Below are 21,268 nucleotides of genomic sequence, written 5' to 3'. Positions count from 1 at the left end.
GTGAACTATTTCCTTTGGCCCCTTGAAGTTTACTCAAGTGAGAGTTCACTGTAGTACGAAACGAGCAGTCGGGCGGGCCCGCCTGATACCAGTTCCCCGTGCGCACGTCACTGAAGGGGCCGCTCTCATTGGTCTCCGCTGTTGGTGGCTCGCGACTTCCATCTCCTGCTCCGCAATTGCTCTGTCATCTTTCGCTGTGCTCGCACACTCAGTTATGCTGCTGACACTGACGCTCGCTGCAGGAACTGGTGCCTAAGAGCTGCACTCTAAAATACAACTGCATGAGGGTCATCAAATTATAGTAAACTGAAAAGATTAAGCTAAAAAAATATTGTACACACTGCAAGTCTCGCATGGCACAGATTGCCAAATGAATCTACAACTTCCACAAGAAGAATTTCGAACTGAAACTTGTGGTCGTAGCACACTCTATGCAACACAAACCCTGTGCAAATCTTTTCAACTTTGCATAATGTCCTGAACTATGCTGGTTTTCATGACGTACACTGCCTTTGCACCAGCTTTCTACATGTTCAAGGAGGCCATTAACACTTTGGTACGTTTAACGGTGACAGAAAGGTGTTTGTTCATTCAATGAGCCCTATGCCTGTGTTGCACATTACACATGCAGACATTTGCCAAGGCCATAATGTATTTTAACAAAAATTACTTTATTGCTGTCAAAGTCACATTCACTTTGAGGCCATTTTCTATGGGATTCCACCACCATCGTTGCAGTTGCGCTGCTGCCATCAAACCACCGCAAAATTGAGGTTGAATATTATGATTTTAACAATAAGCTAAGAAAGAAAATGGCAGGTCTTTAAAAAGTGGTCATCAGTCTCATTACTGCAGGTGTGCCATAACTCCAGTAGTGCGACGATCACAGCTACACGCAATATGGTACTAATAATCCAGTACACCCACCATGGACATTCTGTACCAGTGCAAATTTGATATACACCGATGCATTAAATTTATAGAGATAGCAAGGCCATGGAATGCTATCAACTGCTTTAAGAGATTTTATGAAGGAGTATTACTGACAGTATGTATCAAGAAATCAAGTCTCTAAATGAGAGGTGTGAGATCCTAATTTCTGTATATGTGCTGCATTTATTCATACATCAGAAGAGAAGCACTTATACCATGTGTGAAGTAATATTTAGGGCTCTGAATGCCTTTATGCATCATTATATCCACAAGTTGCCAGAAGAACTTGAAATGGCTTTAACACAATAGAAATTCTGTAAATATTATATTCAGTGTTCTCCACACTTCTAAACCTTTGTCACTTGGAATTCAAAGCAAGAACCACAGCTATATTCAACCCAAGCATGACAAACATAAAAAATGAAACGAATGTATTGCATTGATTATTATTTGTCAAGAAAGGACTGAAACAGCTTGCTTTAAAGACCTCGTATTAGGAAGGAACAGCGCAAACTAAGACGATCAGAAGAGGGAGAACGACTGGCGCTTGTCCTGTGTCATGCTCCCTCTCGTGATCGTCTTAGTTGGCGCTGTTCCTTACTAATTCAAGTATGCACCACCTAGCCCAAATGAATGTTGTCCTGAACCATGTTTAAAGACCTCTATGCCTAAAAGCAACACAGCTTTGAAGCAATCAAAAACACTTTATTATGTCACTCCCTCAGAGTACACAAACTTTACATGCATTTCTTTCTCTCCTGATGTTAAAGGGGCACTGCAACACTTTTCGAACTGCTAATAAAACTGCAGTGATTTGTAGGCAGTGCTGCTATGAACATGCGAGCAAAATATTTATCTGCCACGTGTAGCAAGGAGCCCACAATTTTGTATAAAAAATTGCTGGCTCTCTCCTGTGGCTTTTGAGGTCACCCTCTATTATGCTCCACATGATGTCATAGATCCGTGCAACAGCCCATAGATGCCAGGCATTGAGCAATCGTTCTTGATCACGAGTTGCTCCAGAGCGAAAGATCGCACACGCATGCACACCCCTCCAATTTTCAAGCAAACACTGAAGCGGTGGCTGTAAATGAGTCCTGCCCATTATGTCAACACTCCACTGTCGCTCCTTGGCACCTTTGTCAGACACCACCTTGAAAGGTTACCGTAAGTGCACCATGGGAAAAGGAAATGTAGGAAAGGTAGGGCATTCGTATCGATGCCAGCTGAGCTAAGAGGAAACGTGTTGAGGAGAGATGGGGAAAGTAAAAACTACGCTCTCTATATCTGTTATTATTAGGTCCTTCAAAAAAAATTTGATACATTCACTGAAAGACATTGCACTCACTCCAACATGTTTTTAGTTTTGAAGAAAAGGTGTTGCAGAACCCCTTTAACACACACACACACACACAAAAAAAAAAGAAGAGAAAGTCATTTTGCATTACATGTGCAATTACCTATCATACTTACACATGACTGCAGGCAATACCAAGACAAAAATAAGGTAACTAGCTTTCATTCCCAATTTCCTTGGCAGCTACATAACAAAAATATCTTGATGCAGTGTGCACTGCACCTACACACAACAAAATCTCAGTCAGCCCAGAAAATCTACAACACCCACAGCAGGTATAAAAAAGTAAAAGGAGAAAACAATAATAATATGTCACATTGCACTGAAATTAAGTTAGTGCCATGTGGAGTAGTCCCAAAATAAATTACCTTCCACCCGACTGTAGCAGAATGCTACAAGTTGAAACCAGCTCAGTTTCTTGAAAACCAAATTTGGTAGTTCAAAAATATCCTGATCTGGGAATCAAACCCAGGACCACTGCCAGGGTGGTGCAGTCAGACTGCCAACTGAGCTATCCAGAAGGCTAGCAGATGGTAGTGCTAAGTCACATCAATCGACAACTGGAAGATTGAAGTGTTATATTAAGGAAATGAGTTCTGCAGAATCTGAAAAGTGGAGAAGCTGCTCTGGTGTGGTGGCCCCAGGCAGAATTCTTGGCCCAGGCTGTTTTTTGTCAACTACAGTGTTTGCTTTACACGAAACTAAGCTGGTTCCTTTTGCAGCACTCAGCTACAGCCAGGTGGCAGGCATATTTTCCTTTCTCAAACTGCCTTCACTTCACAGACTTCTGCAGAACTCATTTAGTAAAAATAAGTTATATATTGGAAGTACAACGAAACACCATTCACTGGCAAGTTACTTTGTCTCCAATATGTGTGAAAATCTGTGTGAAGAGCTCATCTGAATCAAAGCCTAATGGAATTTACTATTTCATGAATGCTGCTGACAAACATCGTACTTATGGCCACAGTTGGCATACAACTCAAGGCACACCATGTGTGTACTACCTTCACTGCAACTCTTCAACATGTGTTTTTGTGCAGATCAGCAGTTAAGAGCAATACACATCTTGTACATGCACATAATACCATGCCGAACTCGGGCAGAGAATAGAGCACTGTAGCAAAACACTGGTCAAAAGGCTTTCCTTACCAAACGCGTAGATTGTTTCAGTAATGCTCAAGGCTGAGATATCCAACATTTGATGAATGTCAACCTGCCAGATGAGCATCTTGTGTTCTGCTACCATTTCCTACACAGTGAGCTCCCTTCATCCGCTTGGGAAGGAAGGGAACCTATGAGTACAGGGCAAGTTCATGGCCAGCCCCCAAACCAAAAAGAGACAGTGTAAAATGTGTATGAAGAATGTTTACCACTTCAAAATAGCCTGCTTTTTCTTTATTTCCTTTCCTGCATATTTCAGTTTGCAAGTTTAAAGACAAGACTGGTCTCTATTGCAAACACGGCAACATAAAGTCCCAATGTTCTAAGGCTGTGCTTGCTTATTGAGGAAAGGGAAAAGCTTGTCATTTTTGCTTAAAGGTGCAGTTACAAAAGAATTTTAAGTGCCACTAGCGCTCAAATCCAAACTAGGAGAAAGGCGAAAGGTTCTTCGGAGCCATATGTGCCCATTGTGAACAAAGAATAACAGAAAGAAAGAAAAAAGGAAACTCTCCATGTAACAGAAAAGTACACTCAAGAGCAGATATCTGAGAGGAAAGAACAGGAAGAAATTTTAGCTGTGGCCGCAGATGTGGTTATCTCCTCCATTTAGGAAGAACAGTATGTGTGCTTACTAAAAGCAGATGGGGAGGAAGGTGGGGAAGGTTTATCAGACAAGCAGCTTCATAAAAAAAAATTAAAGGGGAGAAAACTGCCATGTTTGCGGCTTCAAGGAAATCAAACAGAGGGCACAGAGAGAAGTCCAAAATGAGACACAGAGACAGAGCGGTGGTGGTAGCGGTGGCAGCAGCAGCCCAGTACAGAAGAGGAGAGCACCACTCTTTCAAAAGGTGGATCCTTCAGGTGGCTGGGCCATCCTCTGGTTCTCCTTGAGGGTCATGGCACGCCTCAACTCCTGCAGCACCGTCTTGATGGAGTAGTTCCTCTGCCAGCGGTTGAGCACACTCAGGCTGCGCTTCTCCACCTGCCAGAGTGGCATGTCAGTTAACACAGGGGCATATTACTTAAAGGGGTTCTGAACTACTTTTCATCGAAGTCGAAAGATGCATTTGACATTAAAGTACACTATTACAGAAATACTTCGCCTCAAAAATTACTTGAATACATTCAGCAGAAGCAGAGTTTCTTCATTTCATTACTTCATTTTCATGTACGCTCGTGCGAGTATATCGGCAGCGCTCACATCAGCAAAGCGATGGATACCGCACTCCGGACTCGCATAGAAAGGATTCCTAAGCTTTGACCATGATATCGACATACCTCAAGGGTGTGCAACTCGGGAAGCAGACGACCTGTTCATCAGATGTTGGCACTCAGGCCTTGAGTCGCGTCGCACAATCGCGCAGCACAATCGCTAAATTGCCGCAGCTAGCAGTTGCATTGGTGCGAGTTCACATGCTAAGTATGCATACTTTTGTGTAACCTGTTAACATAGGGAAACTGCGGCAAGTTGTTTTTTCATCCACTTTCATTTCCATTAATTTATCGTTTCTTTATTCCATTAATTAAGCACAAGTAATTTCCCCTATGTTGTCCTTGGTGTCAGTGTTTGTTGGCTTCTTATGATATGACTAATAAAAAAATCGGGCCCCTCGGTTAACCCCCTTTTCTTCTCGTTTATTACATAACGAGGGTCTCGAATCTGGCTACTTGGTGCCTTCAGGAAGCATGTGTGGGTTTATTGACTAGTTGCCTTCACCCAAAAAGATCACATTCTCGTGACGCCTGCGGCAGAAAGGATGTTCCACATCCGCCGCCAAGGTCTGTGAGTGGTGGCGCTGGCTAACACTCCCAGGGTTCTACTAGGAAACATAAATACCCAAGAAAGTGGATGGGGAAATGGCACCGCAGTAGCTCAATTGGTAGAGCATCGTACGCGAAATGCGAAGGTTTCTGGTACACCTCATATGCATGTTTTTGTTCACACTTCAATACCAAAGTGTGTGTGTGTGTGTGTGTGTGCGTGTGCGCGTGTGTGTGTGTGTGAGGCAAGCATGTCTCATCCTTAGCTAGCACAGGATGACTGGATGGAAACAGCTTTGTTACGCCAAAAAGAGCTAATAATAACATCGACGCGGGAAAACTAACGTTGGGTATTTTTACCGATTATAGCAATGCATGTGATCATTTAAGTCATCAAATTTTAATAAGCCAACTAGAAGGATATGGTATCTGTGGCGTCGTAAATCAGTTGTTTCAATCTTATCTGTCTGGGCACATGCAGTGCGTTGCTATCGAAAAATACTGCTCTTCTTACAGGGAAATTAGATCAGGTGTGCCCCAGGGTAGAGTTTCGGGCCCGATTTTGTTTAATATCTATGGAAACAATATTGCTGAAATAGTAAGTGACACAACCATCCTACTATGCGCTGACGATACGAACTTGTTTGTCTCTGACAATGATCTTGATGATCTGTTACAGAGATCTAGCAGTATCCTTTCCAATTTGTTGAGTTGGTCTCATGATAACGCTCTAACAATTAATAGCTCCAAATCAAAGGCCATATTATTCAAGGCAAGAGGCAGGCAGTCTTATTTGAATCAAAAATTATTGTTGGATAGCGCGCCCATTGAGATTATAACCAAATAAAAAGTATTTGACGTTACGCGTTCAGAAGATATGAACTGGACATATCACATTGAACTAGTTATGAAATCATTGTCATCTGCCGCAGGTGCATTGTCCCGTTGCAGTCATTTTTTTCCAGAGAAAGTAAACTTGCAGGTATATTATGCCTTGTTTGAATCGCATCTGAATTATTGTGCGCTTGTATGGGCTACCACCACGAAACGTAATCTTCATGCACTTCTTCAACTTCAAAAACAAGCACTTCGACATGTAGCGAATGTACCTTATTTCCATTCTACTGTGCAACTTTTTGAAAGTTATAACATAATACGAGTAACTAACCTTTATGAATACCAGCTACTGTGTTCTTTTTCCTTCGGCTCCGAAAATTCTAAAACATTTTTAAAACATACGTCACGACTTGAATATGAAAGTAGTGATGCGCGTACCTGCAGCAAAGACAGGTGGTTAGTAACCATACAGACCCACAAATTACCTCATGCAGTCGCTAAGATACATGCTACCTTCACTGTTACATAAATTTGGGAAAGAAAATGTTATCATAAGTACCATGACTCGAAAACGGATTAGAGCGTATTTTGTAAACATATTTTTGAAATGTGATCTTTGTAATTAATGTAAATGTGACCCATTGTATTTGTATATTCTAATAGATCAGTGTTTTCATATGTTGACTTACTGCTGCGATGTGAGGGCCTTCAGGCACATTTAAGCTGTATGTCGCTGCTTTTCGCCTGGAGGACCCCCAACAAGTTTTTGTTGGAAATAAAACATTGATTGATTGATTGATTGATTGATTGATTGATTGATTGATTGATTGATTGATTGATTCTTCGTGTCTACTTGAATTAATTTCCCTAGTGCTGGTTTAATGACATGAAGCTTGTTTTCTGCTCTAGTGTCCCACTGTGCCATGTTGCACCAAAGGCAGCACAGATAGGCCTTAAGAGACCAAAAAAATATGAAAGAAAAAAATTGATTTTTTAAAGATGATATTTGTATAGCTCTAGGCAGACTGATTATATCCCCCGTGGCCACTAAACATCTAGCAATGTAAATATTTCAATATTTTTATTGCAGTATTCAATTAAAATTGAGCTTTGTTTCTTCTTTTTTTTTAATTTTCACAAAGTACAAGTTTCGGGCTTCATGCAATCTCAGGAGTGACATCTCAGCCATCAGGGCACCTAGAATCATAATATTTTATGTCAGCATGTAGCTAAATGCTTAATGTACACAGGGTAGGAGCAGATTTTTAAAATTTTCATTCTAATTTAGTTTTCCTTGGTTGCACATTAAATAATGAGCTAGCTACACTTTGAACACAACACTTCAAAGTGCTGTATGGCCATTAATACTTGTTATACCAAAAAATTATTCCTACCAATCTGAACATTATGCTTCCTAGTATCAAGCTATTTGCCTAAAGCAATATTTTGGCAAGTAGTCCTTGCTCCATTCTTCCTGGAAATAATAGTAATTTATTTCTAAGTAATTTTACAACTAATTAGCCTATTACAAAAATTGATTGCGTACTTGCAATTAGCCCAGGAAACTTAGCAGTGTTGTGCAGTTTTACTAAATTTGGTAAAGGAGGCTTCAAAGAAAGGACCGACAACTGATGTTTATGGTACATTTCTTTTACCCAGTGCATGGAAAACATGCTGTCAAAGATGCTCAATCCTGCAGTGCTTACACGTTGCACTAAAAGCACTGTGGAAAATTTGTTTAATAAGAATATGTAATAATTAAACACAATAACACTGGTACGCTTGCATTCGAGAGAAGCAGACAAGTGCGACCTCGGCTGTAAGAAATCAGAGCTGAACCCTGTTAAAGTGAAATCACTTAGGACACGAAAAAAACTTCATATCCAATATTCATTATAAGCATGCAAGCAGGTATAAGCGGGGAGGGGGCAACAATCTCCGATCACACCCCTACTCACATGCTTTTAGGACATGGAGGGGTCTGCACGTGGATCCATACTCTGCTATTACTGCTGTCAGTCTAGCCCGTGCATCTGAACCCACGCTCGATTGTCGGTAAGATTTAAGAGTGCGAATATATTGATGGCAAGCTTCCCACGACAGCTTGCCATCGGCCACTCCACCAGCTGCACTGCTAAGGCCACTAGGCCTAATCATCACCACTTCGTCAGCAGTTGGCAACCAAAGTTGCGGTTTTGTGCCAGTCAACATGGTGGCAACTTTATTCATGACCGCCACGTTTGCGGCATTGCATTACTTGAGGCTCTCTATGCATGCTGCACATGTGTCCTCTTCAAATCAAATCCAAAAACAGTTCGCTGCATCATTATTTGTTACTCCTTCAGTCGCAGTGTGCACATTTGTGTATGTGACTTGATTTCGAGTTCTGTCCGGAAATGGCAAGGAAAAAAACATGGCCATTTAACTGTGAGTGAATTCAACCCTCTACTTACCCAATATGACTTCATTTCACTTTTGTGTGCATAGTGTATTGCTACATACATCCACTTTACTGAAGGCACTACCATGTTTACACTATGTTCAACATGTCACATTTCGTCAGCAATGGTGAAAGACTATGTTTTCCTTTGTCGCAATGTTTGCAGCCGATAAATGACTTGCGTGTGTGATCTGAGTCAGTGATCCAATTCCTTTTATTGACTGACTGAACATTAAATCAATATTTAATGCAGCGTGTTAGAATACAATTATGTGATCAATAGATTTATTGATGGTATCATAATTTAAGACTGAAGGGGAAATAATAGTGGCGCAACATTCTCTGACTATTCAAACTAGAGAAAAAGTCTGCTTTTTTTCACTCACATCAACGGAGATGACGTGCATTTATGATTTATGACGATGAGGTCATCTGATTTCTAAGTGTCAACTGGTCAATGAGCCTTCTGATAGACTGACCAATTAAAAATTACTTTTGAGACACATCAGCTGCAGCTTCTGACACCCAAAGGAGATGTTCAACATGTGATGGTCTCCTCCAAATAAGCTTGAAAGTTAAACTTTGAACTTGGCCATGATGCTACAATAAATTTGAAGTGTGAAGATTTAGTCTGGCAACTAATAAAAGAAATATCACAAACATTTAAAAAATGTACTCACACCACCATTGCTCTCACTGATGCCAACCATCTTGATCTTAGAAATGAACTTGACACAAGGTGGTTCATCTGGATACTGGGATCCACATTCCACACGCAGGCTGTAGATCCGGTTCTCATATGGGGTCTGGAAAGTCATTCTTAGGTAAATTATGCATGCAAATGTTTCATCCAAACTTATTTGCGGTGTTCTGTGCTGAGAAGCTCAGCTACACTAGCATATGATACATGTGCTAAGTTTGGTAAGACAAGGGCTTTTTTTTTTTTTGTAAGATAAGCTAAGAAACAAAAATTGCACATTGAGCACACAGGGTCCTATCCCTAATCTGCAGCACAAATTGCACCACATTTTGCTAATTTTAACTGCATCTAAAACACAGCTACAAAAAAAATTCTCTTATATTTGGCAGCAGTAGTGGTCATATTTCATAAATGTAATACATATTACCATCAGTTTCACTAAGCAGCTTTGAATGCTCCAGTAGAAAGCTTTGAATTTAACTTGGAACCGGCTTTGTAATGCAGGGCAGTTTCACTTACACTTAAGAGGCAACACAGTGCAAGACGAAAATTTTTACCAAGAAATGAATGTTCACATTTTTGCACTTTTCGGTTCACAATCCTTTGGTGTGGCAGAATCCAGCATTATGACAGCAACATTTTATTCACATTTGCGCCCTAGAAAACCAGTCATTCACACTCATGAATAAAGCCTAGCGCTGTATGTCTATCACTGTTAGAAAGGTAATTCCATGCCCTTTCTAGAAAATGCACCAGAAATGTAGCATCTAGAGCTTATTTTAGTTTGAGTTTATTCACAAAAACAGTAGTTACAAGATGCATGCATACAGATAAGAGTCCCAGAGTAGTGACCGTGAGGATGGAACCCTTGGTTAGAAATTAAAACAAAACATACAATTTCTAAAGGTCGGCAGCACATCAGCAGAATGAACTAATAAATGATAGAACACAAAAAATATAAATGTTAATGAATAAATGTGTGTTGTTTAGTGGCGCAAGGGCCAGGTATGAACAAAGAGTGCCATAAATATAAATGTTAAATAAATACAAAGATAAAAAACAATGGAAGTGGCAAGAACTGAAGTTTGAGTTTATTCATACGCAAAAAAAGAAAAACATAAATCTAGCTTACAAATAGTCTACAGAAGTAGAATCTAGTATACACAAGTATACAATTTTTAGATGCAGATAAATAAGAACAAAGAAAAAAAAATTTACTGGTGCCGTGTAAGAATTGTGAAAAAGAAGTGATGAAAGTACAAGGCAGGAACAGTGCCTAATTAAAACCACAAACATTTAATGGGGCAAATTATATGAAGCTAGTAGCAAATATTTCAATGAAAATTTAAAGTGCCCATATGTAAGAGGGTCTTAAGTGGAACAGGCAAACTATTCGAAAGTGTAATTGTAGTGAATGGAATGTTTCTTTACCATGGGTAGTGCAAATGGATCGTAACAAGAGATCATAATTAGAAGCAAACCTAGTGGGGTTGGTAATCTTAAGAGGAAGCTTTAGCTAGGGCCCAACTTCGACGCGGCCTATTCAAATACACGTAAAACGCAAAAAAAGTTTTTTAGTTTATCATTACCACAGAGAATTACATATCTTCGCCACGAGCGTCCGTACGGGGGCCCTCTTGCAATTTTCCTTCAGACACTTGTTGAATTTTTTTTTTTCTGTTGTCTTTCTTACTTATGGCCACTAACGTCCAGGTCATAGACTACCCGGTTTCTCCAGTTGAGTGCCATCTATGCGGTTTATCAGAGCGCAGATTGGTCGGCATTATGGCCAGCAACACGGCTTAACAATTCACTGGAAATGCTCCATCTGTGGCTTTATCATTATTCTTTTCATTTATCATTTATCAATATTTGACAACTGCATGAAGGGTCAAACAATAAGGGAAAACAAGCAACAACACCTAGCTGCAAAGTTAACACACAGATTTTCATGTCAGAACGATTGTATATGCGTCCATACATTTTTTCTACATCTGTTGTTATTCTTTCTTGCTTACTTTTGTTTTTATTCCATAGAATTGTATTGTGACCGCGGTGGTAGCAGAGCCGCCAATTTCTTACAAGCGCGAAATGTTCAAACCATGTTTGACTGATCGAAGAAGGCACCACTGTAGGTTAAATAAGGCATACAACTCCCGTCTCTCTAGTGCTTAGGCTCGCTGCGTTCCCAGAAAAACTATGAGGTCAGTTATCTCCCCCCCCCCCCCCCCCCATTCCCTCCTCATTAGCTCTAGTATAATCACTGTCCAAAGCTGTAGAAAGGATGAAGACACCACTGAGAACCATCAAGGTCGCCCGCTTTGTGCGAATCTTAGCGCGATAGCGAGACGGCGGTGCGATTGAACATTCTGAATAGCCACCCAGGAATGCGAGTGATCGGACGACAAGAGACAAGCAGACGCGAGTAGCGGACCATACGACACTCGGGGCCTCTCAGTAAGCGCTGAAAAATTTTCCCCTTTTTTATTTTTACGCACAAGTGTTAAGCATTGTTCAAATTTAGCAAAAACGTACTGTGTACCTAGGCGCGCTCAAGACCGTGTGCCTGCGTAAGATGCGGGAAACAAGAGGCTAGGGCAACCAAGAACTGACACTATGTCGTGCAACCTATGCCGATCAGCAAAAACCCGCAAAGGGCGGACAAATTAGCGGATCTCTTACGCATGTAGGGCCCTCTGGGCCGTACTTCGTACGGAAGTTCAACCCCCCCCCCTTTTTTTTGTGAACGATGGTGTATCTGCGTATGACATCCTCCAGTGCACATCTGTAGGCTTGGAGTGGCGCCTGACACCGTTGGAAGATGCCGAGAGCAAGTGGGGCTATACTAATCCAGGTACAACCAAATTAAGAAGGCCCACTAAGCTTCAACAAGACACCCCGGGCCCCTCACCAGAGCAGGAATTGGCCTCCCTGGTGCGGTATTCAGCCACTCCCCCCCCAAATGGCTCACTCAATTACCCAATGGCTCTCAGTCCCCAGCAGCTGCGGAGCGCCTGACCAAGGTGGCGGTCAGACCTGGAACGCAGCAGAGGGTGGTAAGAATACCTGGGTCCGGACAGGCTGCCAATGGAAACTGACCCTTGCAACATTTAACACCCGAACCCTCTCGAGTGAGGCAAGCTTAGCAGGACTCTTCGAAGAACTATCAGACACTGTTTAGGATATTATCGGCCTTAGTGAGATTAGAAGAACTGGTGAGGCTTACACATTGCTGAATAATGGCCATGTCCTCTGCTATAGAGGTCTCCTGGATAAGAAGCAATACGGGGTAGGATTCCTAATCCATAAAAACATAGCGGGCAACATTGAGAAATTCTACAGCATCAATGAGAGGGTAGCAGTAGTCGTAATCAAACTCAATAAAAGGTATAGATTAAAGGTAGTACAAACCTACGCTCCAACGTCCAGTCACGATGATGAGGAAGTAGATCAGTTTTATGAAGATGTTGAATTAGCGATGAGAAAAGTGCAAACGCGGTATACAGTAGTAATGGGGGACTTCAATGCAAAAGTGGAAAAAAAGCAATTGGCAACTACGGTGTCAATCCTAGAAACGCTAGAGGTGAGATGCTGGTAGAATTTGCAGAAAGGAATAAGCTGAGAATAATGAACACTTTTTTCAGAAAACGTAGCAACAGCAAATGAACCTGGAAAAGCCCTAATGGTGAAACAAGAAATGAAATTGATTTCATACTTTCTGCCAATCCCAGCATAGTGCAGGATGTGGAAGTAATGGGTAGGGTAAAATGTAGTGATCATAGGTTAGTGAGGGCCAGGATTCACCTCAATTTGAACAGAGAAAGAGTAAAATTGGTCAAGAAAAAACAGGTCAGAAAAAGCAGACAAATTTAGGCTGCAAACAAATATGCAGCCTTAGAACAGATAGATGATGATGATGATGACATAGAGCTAATGAATGAAACGGTAACGAGGCTGGCTTCAGAGGCAGCAATCGAAGTGGGAGGCAAGGCACCAAGGCAACCAGTAGGCAAGCTCTCCCAAGTAACAAAGGTCCTAATAGAGAAACGACAAAGAATGAAAGTGTCCAACTTAAGAGATAAGATAGAATTAGCAGAACTGTCAAAACTGATCAACAAGGCGAAAATAAGTGATATTCGAAATTACAACGTGAGAAAGACTGAAGAAGCCGTAAAAAATGGACGCAGCCTGAAATCAGTGAGAAAGAAACTTGGCATAGGACAAACCAAGATGAATGCACTAAAAGATAAGCATGGTAATATCATCAGCAATCTCGAAGATATAGTAAAAGCAGTTGAAGAATTCTATACTGACCTTTACAGTACCCAGACGACTCAGGAGAACTCTATTCAAAACAATAATGAACAGTATACAGAAACTCCTCCTTTAACTAGAGATGAGGTTAGAAAGGCCTTGCAAGGCATGATATGGGGAAAAGCGGCAGGAGAGGATGGAATAACAGTCGATTTAATCAAAGATGGAGGAAACATCATGCTAGGAAAACTGGCGGCTCTCTATACGAAATGTCTATCAACTGCAAGGGTCCCAGAAAACTGGAAGAATGCAAACATTATACTAATCCACAAAAAGGGCAACGTTAAAGAACTAAAAAATTATAGGCCCATTAGCTTACTCCCAGTATTATATAAAATATTTACCAAAATAATCTCCGATAGAATAAGGACAACACTGGACTTCAGACAACCAAGGGAGCAGGCTGGCTTCAGGAAAGGTTACTCTACAATGGATCACATCCATGTCATTAACCAGGTTATCGAGAAATCCACAGAGTACAATAAGCCTCTCTATATGGCTTTCATAGATTACGAAAAAGCATTTGATTCAGTAGACATACCAACAGTCATAGAGGCATTGCGTAATCAAGGAGTACAGACCGCTTTCCTAAATGCCCTGGAAAATACCTACAGAGATTCCACAGCCACCTTAATTCTACACAAAAAAAGTAGGAAGATACCTATAAAGAAAGGGGTCAGACAAGGAGACACAATCTCTCCAATGCTATTCACTGGGTGCTTAGAAGAAGTATTCAAGCTATTAAACTGGGAAGGCTTAGGAGTAAAGATCAATGGCGTATAAACCTCTACAACCTTCGGTTTGCCGATGACATTGTTCTATCAAGCAACAATGCAGACGAGTTACAACTAATGATTGAGCACCTTAACAGGGAGAGTGTAAGAGTGGGGCTGAAGATTTTAAATATGCAGAAGACAAAGATAATGATAAATAACCTGGCAAGGGAACAACAGTTCAAGATCGCAAGTCAGCCTCTAGAGCCTGCGGAGGAGTATGTTTACCTAGGTCAACCAATCACAGGGAACCCTGATCATGAGAAGAAAATTTACAGAAGAATAAAAATGGGTTGGATCGCATACAGCAGACATTGTCAGCTTTTGACTGGAAGCTTACCATTATCATTGAAAAGGAAGGTGTACAATCAGTGCAATTTACCGGTGCTGACATATGGGGCAGAAACTTGGAGGCTGACAAAGAAGCTTGAGGACAAGTTAAGGACCGTGCAAAGAGCGATGGAACGAAGAATGCTAGGCATAACTTTAAGATACAGAAAGAGAAAGGTTTGGATCAGAGAGCAAACGGGTATAGACGATATTCTAATAGACATTAAGAGAAAAAAAAATGGCGCTGGGCAGGTCATGTAATGAGCAGACTAGATAACCGTTGGACCATTATGGTGACAGAATGGGTACCAAGAGAAGGGAAGCGCAGTAGAGGACGGCAGAAGACTAGATGGCGCGACGAAATTAGGAAATTAGCGGGTGCTGGTTGGAATCGGTTGGCGCAGGACAGGGGTAATTGGAGATCGCAGGGAGAGGCCTTCGTCCTGCAGTGGACATGAATAGGCTGCTGCTGCTGCTGATGATGAAAATGCAAAAACGTTTTTCTAAGATAACCCTTGGACCGATTGTAATGAAATTCGCTGTATTTGAGAGAAAAAGTTAAATTCTAGTGACTGCTGGAAGCAGAATTTCAATTCAGAGCCTGAATTTTTTTTAATGATTTTCATAAATTCAGAAGTTTGAAAATATAGAAGCACGAAGTTTATAAATTAATAGCTCTGCATCAAGAACAGATATTGCAGTTCTGTAAACAGTATCCATTAGATAAATCAAAGCTGACAAATTCGATATGTCATTTTACATCTTACGTGAATTTGTTACGTTGGTTACAAGGGTTCTGCGAAAGCTGTATTTCCATATTACTAAACTTTATTACTAAAATATTACTAAACATCAATTTTGTCCGCTTTAGATGTACTATTAGGTGCAATTCACAGAATTGTGTTATCATTTTTTATTGCTGAGTTACAGAGTTGTAAACTTGATAGTTTTGTTTTCTGAAAATTTCCTACTTTTGCCAATTTTAAAAATTTACGACCTAAATAAAACATTCAAAACCAACAGTCACTAGAGTTTAAGTTTTTCTTTTAAATGCAACAAAACTCGCCAAATTTGGTGTAGTGGTTGCCGAGAAAAACGAATTCTCCTTCTACATGTATTTAGATAGGAGCACTCGAGCTAAAGCTTCCTCTTAAGCGAGTTACTTCGAATGTCTTCAAAGGACAGTTGGGAAGCAAGCAATTTATGAAACAATATTGCTAAATTGTAATAGAATAACTTTCTGAAAGATATTTTGTACTGATCAAGAAAGCTGAGAGCATTACAACGTGGAGAACTGCAGGTGATATGTATGACTTGAATTTGTATACGCTGGACATAAATGATGACATAGATATGTATTACCCCAAGCGATTATTCCATAGATAATGTGAGAATTAATGAATGTAAGGTAGAGTTAAACAAAGCACAACGAGAAAGGTACCGACGCACCTTTATAAGCACATGAAAACCTAAAGCACAATTTAACTTAGCAAGGTTGATGTGAAGAAATTTCACATAGCTGTCACGGATGAAACCTAGAAAAGAACCGAAATCGCAAATGGGAATAGAATGATGACCTAACATTATTGAAGGATATTAATTAGTGACTTTTGATGTGAATGGAAGACTAAAAATTTAGTTTTAAGCAGCCTAATAAATTTGTTGTCGCTGCACCATTTCGATAAGAAGTTGGGTGTATTATTTAGCTTGATTACCAGAGAAGACAGACTTACCATGTACAGATACTAAGCGAAAAAGTTTCATGTTCTATATGCTTCAAATTTACGAATCACAGAATTAATAGCATCAAAGACTTTTGTAATATCTAAGAAAATGGAACCGACGAATTCATTATTATCAAGGCAATTCTTAATAAAATCAGAAAAAGTAGAGCTAAGTTAGTAGAGCTTCCAGCCCCAAAAACATAACTGGCAGGACTTATTATGTGCAATTTTTCAATATATTTGCTTAAGCTCATCATGAATAATGAATTTTAGTCAAGAGGTCGATGAAAGTTTGTCTGGTCAGATAACATGATGACGAAGAAATTGCAGTCACTGACCAAGTGAAGGTGAAAACCACAGACATTTTGGAACCCATACTGTTTCCTTGATCACACCATGAATTTTACTTAGGGTGAAAAGAATGAGAATTGGATGGTAATTTCATATTTCTTTATTACCCTTTTTTAAAGATCGGAAAAACCTCTTCACAGTTTAACAATGGCGGAAATGTGTCAAATCTAAATATCATCATCATTTATTATACCCTTAAGGCCCCTTGCAGGGTATTACTTGGGGGGGGGGGGGGGGAATTAGAAAATAAAATAAAATAGGATTATTCACTACGCTCAGGCGCTCACAGATAGCATCAGCGCTTATGTTTAGTTTGCCACATTGAAATGCCATCAAATCTTCGGCTTATGTTATGCAGATTACACACGGTTCAAGCACTCTGAGGCCTGACAGGAAAAAAAGGTAGAAGGAATGGCTCTGGTGGTCTATTTTAGGCAGAGAAGTTGTCTCATCACTGTTGTTGAGTGGTGTGAAATGGTCAGAAAAACCGTTTGCAATCTGAGCAGGCTGACAAAACGTAAGATTATGCTTTACAATTTTTTGGATGAACGTAGGTGACTTACTGTTGAAAAAATCATTCAGCTATTGCCACTGCTTCTTAGAGTTGTTTTTATTCTGCAAGAATGCTATTTCAGAATAAAGTTATTGGGCCTCCCAGAGGTCCCGTTAAGAATGAGCCTGTCTGTCTATTTATTTAATTATTTATTTATTGATTTATTTATTGGTGCTGCAATTACAGGAAGGAATTTTCGCCAGGTGGGCGTACAGATACAAGCACGGATAAAATATTCACAAAACAAATCCAGGAAACAAAGGACGCAAATGATTACTGAACCAACCAAACGCATCAGCAATACAGAAATATTCAATGATGGCAGTGCACATAGGAGTAGACATAGCAGTAAACTAAGGTTTATGGCAAATTTTATTTAATCAAGAACACACCAAATCTTGAGTGAATAAATTAATACTAAACGTAAGGAGCATCAAGTTGATAGCAATAATAAATTCATAACTATACGGGGAGCAGGGAATGAATACAACAAAAAATGAGATATTAGTGGGCACTGAGGCTTCTGGTGAATGACGTCAGAGAGAGCTGTAGTACTTCGTTATTAGTAAGCTGATTTCATTCCGTTACTGTCCTTGGAAAAAATAGTAATACTTAAAGCAGTTATTACACTGGCAAAGGCCAGTGACGTAGTGTAACCTAAAGAGAAAGATATTAGTCTGTCAAGGTTAATCTTAAAATGACCTTTGATTAATTGGTATAAGAACTTAAGCAGGGAAACACAATTTCTTTCGGTTATAGATGTCAAACCAGCTCTATTTAACAGATGACTTCCATAGCTATTACATAGCTATTACATGTCCATAGCTACTACAAACAAAACAAACTGCTTTCTTTTGTACTTCTTCAATTTTATTAATGTTCGTTTTAGTAAATGGACCCCAAATTATAGCCGCATAATCTCATATTGGAACGACAGCCGAATTGTAAGCTAGAAACCGGATTTGGGGTGTGGAGATCTTTAGTGCCCGCCTAAGTAAAAAAAAGATGTACGGTTTGCTTTGCTCATCGCCTGATCAATGTGTTTAGTCCAGTCAAAGGCGTTAGCCATAATCCTAGATATTTGTAATGTGCAACTTCAGAGAGAATATTGTTAGCAGAAGAATACTGGAATATGAGGGAATTTTTTTTTGTGATTTACTCTCATGTAGACAATTTTTTGAAAATTTATCGGCATCTGCCAAGCATCACATTATTAAGTAATTTTTAGCAAGGCCTTATTCAGTATTGTCTGATCCGTTACAGTTTTAATTCAAGAGTAAAGCACGCAATCATCTGCGCATAGTTTAATATGAACTGGAATGTCTTACAATGTTGTTTACATAAATGATTAACAGGAGTTGCCCAAGCACCGAACCCTAAGGGACACCAGAGTCAACAGAAACAGACCGAGATGAATGATCACAAAAAATGACATATCGTTGACGGTTACTCGAGTATGTTTAAATCCAATGAGTAATTTTGTCATTTTTATTGTGATATCAATTTTGGAAAGCAGCTTTTTATGAGAAACTTTTTGATAATGCTTTTGCAAAATCCATAAAAATGGCATCTGTTTGGTTTCCGTTATTAATAGAGTTAGTAAAGTCATGTACAGATTCGACTCACTGAGTAAGTAGAACTTTTACGGAATCCATGCTGAAAATAAGTAATAAAATTATGTTTTTCAAGATATTCAGAAATGTGGGTATGTATTACGTGCTCCATAACTTTAGAACTTGTCGATGTAAATGACAGTGGCCAGTAATTATTGATGCACTGTTTCTTACCATATTTATGAACTGGTTCAACTCTGCCTGTCCTCCAGTCGTAAGGAACCTGTCCTTCGTTTAGAGATCTTGAAAATAATTTAAGCAAGTACTTGGCTACCCATTCTACATACCTCATTAGGAATGTGCTTGGTATTTTATCAGCTTTGGCGGACTTCTTGATATCGACATTCAAAAGCATTTTGATAATGCCTTGCTCGCTGATCACAAGATCAGACATCAGAGGCAAGCATGTTTCGAAAGCAGGCAGTATGCCATTATCATTAGTGAAAACAGATTTAAAGTATTAATTAAACGCAAATGACTTTTTTTTTCGTCATGGGTTTCAGTGCCATTGATTTCAAACACATGAGACTCCCTGGATAGTGGAGAGATTGTGCGCCATAATTTCTCTGGTGAAATTTGTTGGGTCTTCAGGTCTCGCAGGAGTACCAACCACCGCGGGTTTGAGCTTAGCAAGCCACAGGGCCGCGTCACTCATCAGCCTCTAGCGTGCCGCTGTGCGCAAGCTCAGGCCACAAGGGGCTACTGAGCAACACATGCAAGAACACAGTATTGCCCCGAGGTAATGGAAACCGTTTACTGTCTCCGGTGGCACCCAACAATGCACAAACGCCCAGTCCAGGGCAGCGGGGAACCAAAGAGGTCCCGCATCAAGGGTGAAAATACAGACAGGGGTGCCATAGCACGTTGCTGCAAGAGCACAGGCTCAAGCTGGGACACGCTGCAAGGAAAAGTCCCAGTGGCTATGCTACTTGCTCTCGCGATAACCAATGGGCCAACTCGCGAGAGCTCTGGCAATTTCCTTCGGCTTCGGCCTCCGATAAGTGTCGCTTGGCGTGGTATGACCTCGCGCACTAGGCTTCCATTCTTCGGCTTGGCGTCCGGAAAGGATCAACACAAGGTACACGATCCCCGCATGGGCAAAAGCACCGTGCACGAGCTCAAGTCCTAGTCACAAAGGTGTCGGCGGGTGTGAGGAAGCATGTGTGTACCTGGTGCAGTCCAAAGGGAGAAAAGAAGTGCTCCCGCCACGAGAGCAGCCGCCAGTGGCTGCCGGGACATCAGTGCCCTGCCCTCATGGCAAACCATCGCGAGTGGCACGCCACCACTGACAACCAGTTGCAAGCGAGAGGGCGGGCAAGGTCTAGGGATGGCAGAACAGGTGAATGCACCCACGCGACGGTGCCGGCGAATTCCTAAATCCCCACAAGTTGTAATGAAGTTAAGCAACAAGCTCCCAAAATAATTTTCTTTATCGAGTGCTATTTCTCTTTTTAATTGAACAGACAGCGGAAATTTTTTCTAGCAGACACCCAGGACGGTTGTTGCAGTATTTTTTATGCCGATATAGCAGAGAACAGATAAACATCTTAGTTTTCATACACAAATTGTTTTTTCCATAAGCTCTTTAAGCAAACCATTTGTCACACAAGGATTTTCAGGATGTTTGGGTCATCTTTTACATCGAGTACTCCTAGAACAAGTTGAGACTGCCTTAGTGAAGGAATTGCAGAACAGAAAAGATTTAACAGTCTCTCTCCATAGCACTGTGAAATAAATTGAGAGCTGACCAGACAGTAGAGCTCATGGCAGAGATGAATTTATGAATGCCTGCCAAAATTAGAAAATCTTGATTTGTTATAGCATGAACAATTAGTGAATGGCAACCCTCACAATGCATCTTGTAAGTGACATGATGAGGGATTCAGGGCCATACCCACTGAAGCAGTCAGTGTAGGCTGTGTACAAGTTAGAATTAACATCAAGCAGGTTGATATTCACGTTTCCCACAATCATCAGACTTATTTTCTGACAATAATTTGTTAATTACATTATCAAGAGCACGGAGGAAATCAGAAGTGACAGAAGCCGGTAACCTATAAAGACAACGGAGAACTAAATTTTTAGCATTGCATGCCTGTAGGAGCTCATTAGTTTCTACCCTTACTGCTTTACAACAGTCGACTTGAAAGCCTAAATCCAGCGTGTCTACAAAGTTGACATTTCCAAATTCCCTGAGTTTTCCAGGTTTTCCCTGAATGCCTTTGTGAAATTCCCTGAGTGACACAGACGAACTTTGCCGACAGGCAGACACCATGTCGGCCGATGCTGTCACCCTCTAGTAACAATGTTACAAATTAAAAAAAAAAAAAGAAACGGCTGAATCCAGTTTGAATAGTAAGGAGTAGTGTTTATTTTACTCAAAATGAAAACAGAAGGGAGGGGGTGAGTAAAATGCAC

At 40.5% G+C, this 21,268-nt stretch overlaps 1 protein-coding gene across 2 annotated transcripts in view; it reads right to left on the bottom strand.

The window, feature by feature from the left end:
• Positions 1–1,617: 1,617 nt before the first annotated feature.
• Uev1A (Ubiquitin-conjugating enzyme variant 1A) overlaps positions 1,618–21,268 on the bottom strand; it is a 59,349-nt gene continuing 39,698 nt past the window's right edge. For both annotated transcript variants that reach the window (XM_050195332.3, XM_050195333.2), the window contains exons 3-4: positions 9,173–9,298; positions 1,618–4,436 (exon numbers count right to left, since the gene is read on the bottom strand). In XM_050195332.3, coding sequence (XP_050051289.1) covers positions 4,296–4,436; positions 9,173–9,298 — 267 coding nt within the window. In that variant the 3' untranslated portion in view covers positions 1,618–4,295. The remainder of the gene's footprint in view (positions 4,437–9,172; positions 9,299–21,268) is intronic.

Source organism: Dermacentor andersoni, chromosome 1 (genome assembly GCF_023375885.2).
Source record: "Dermacentor andersoni chromosome 1, qqDerAnde1_hic_scaffold, whole genome shotgun sequence".
In the NCBI taxonomy this organism is placed as follows: domain Eukaryota; kingdom Metazoa; phylum Arthropoda; class Arachnida; order Ixodida; family Ixodidae; genus Dermacentor; species Dermacentor andersoni.
This window is presented reverse-complemented; position numbering and strand designations above follow the sequence as displayed.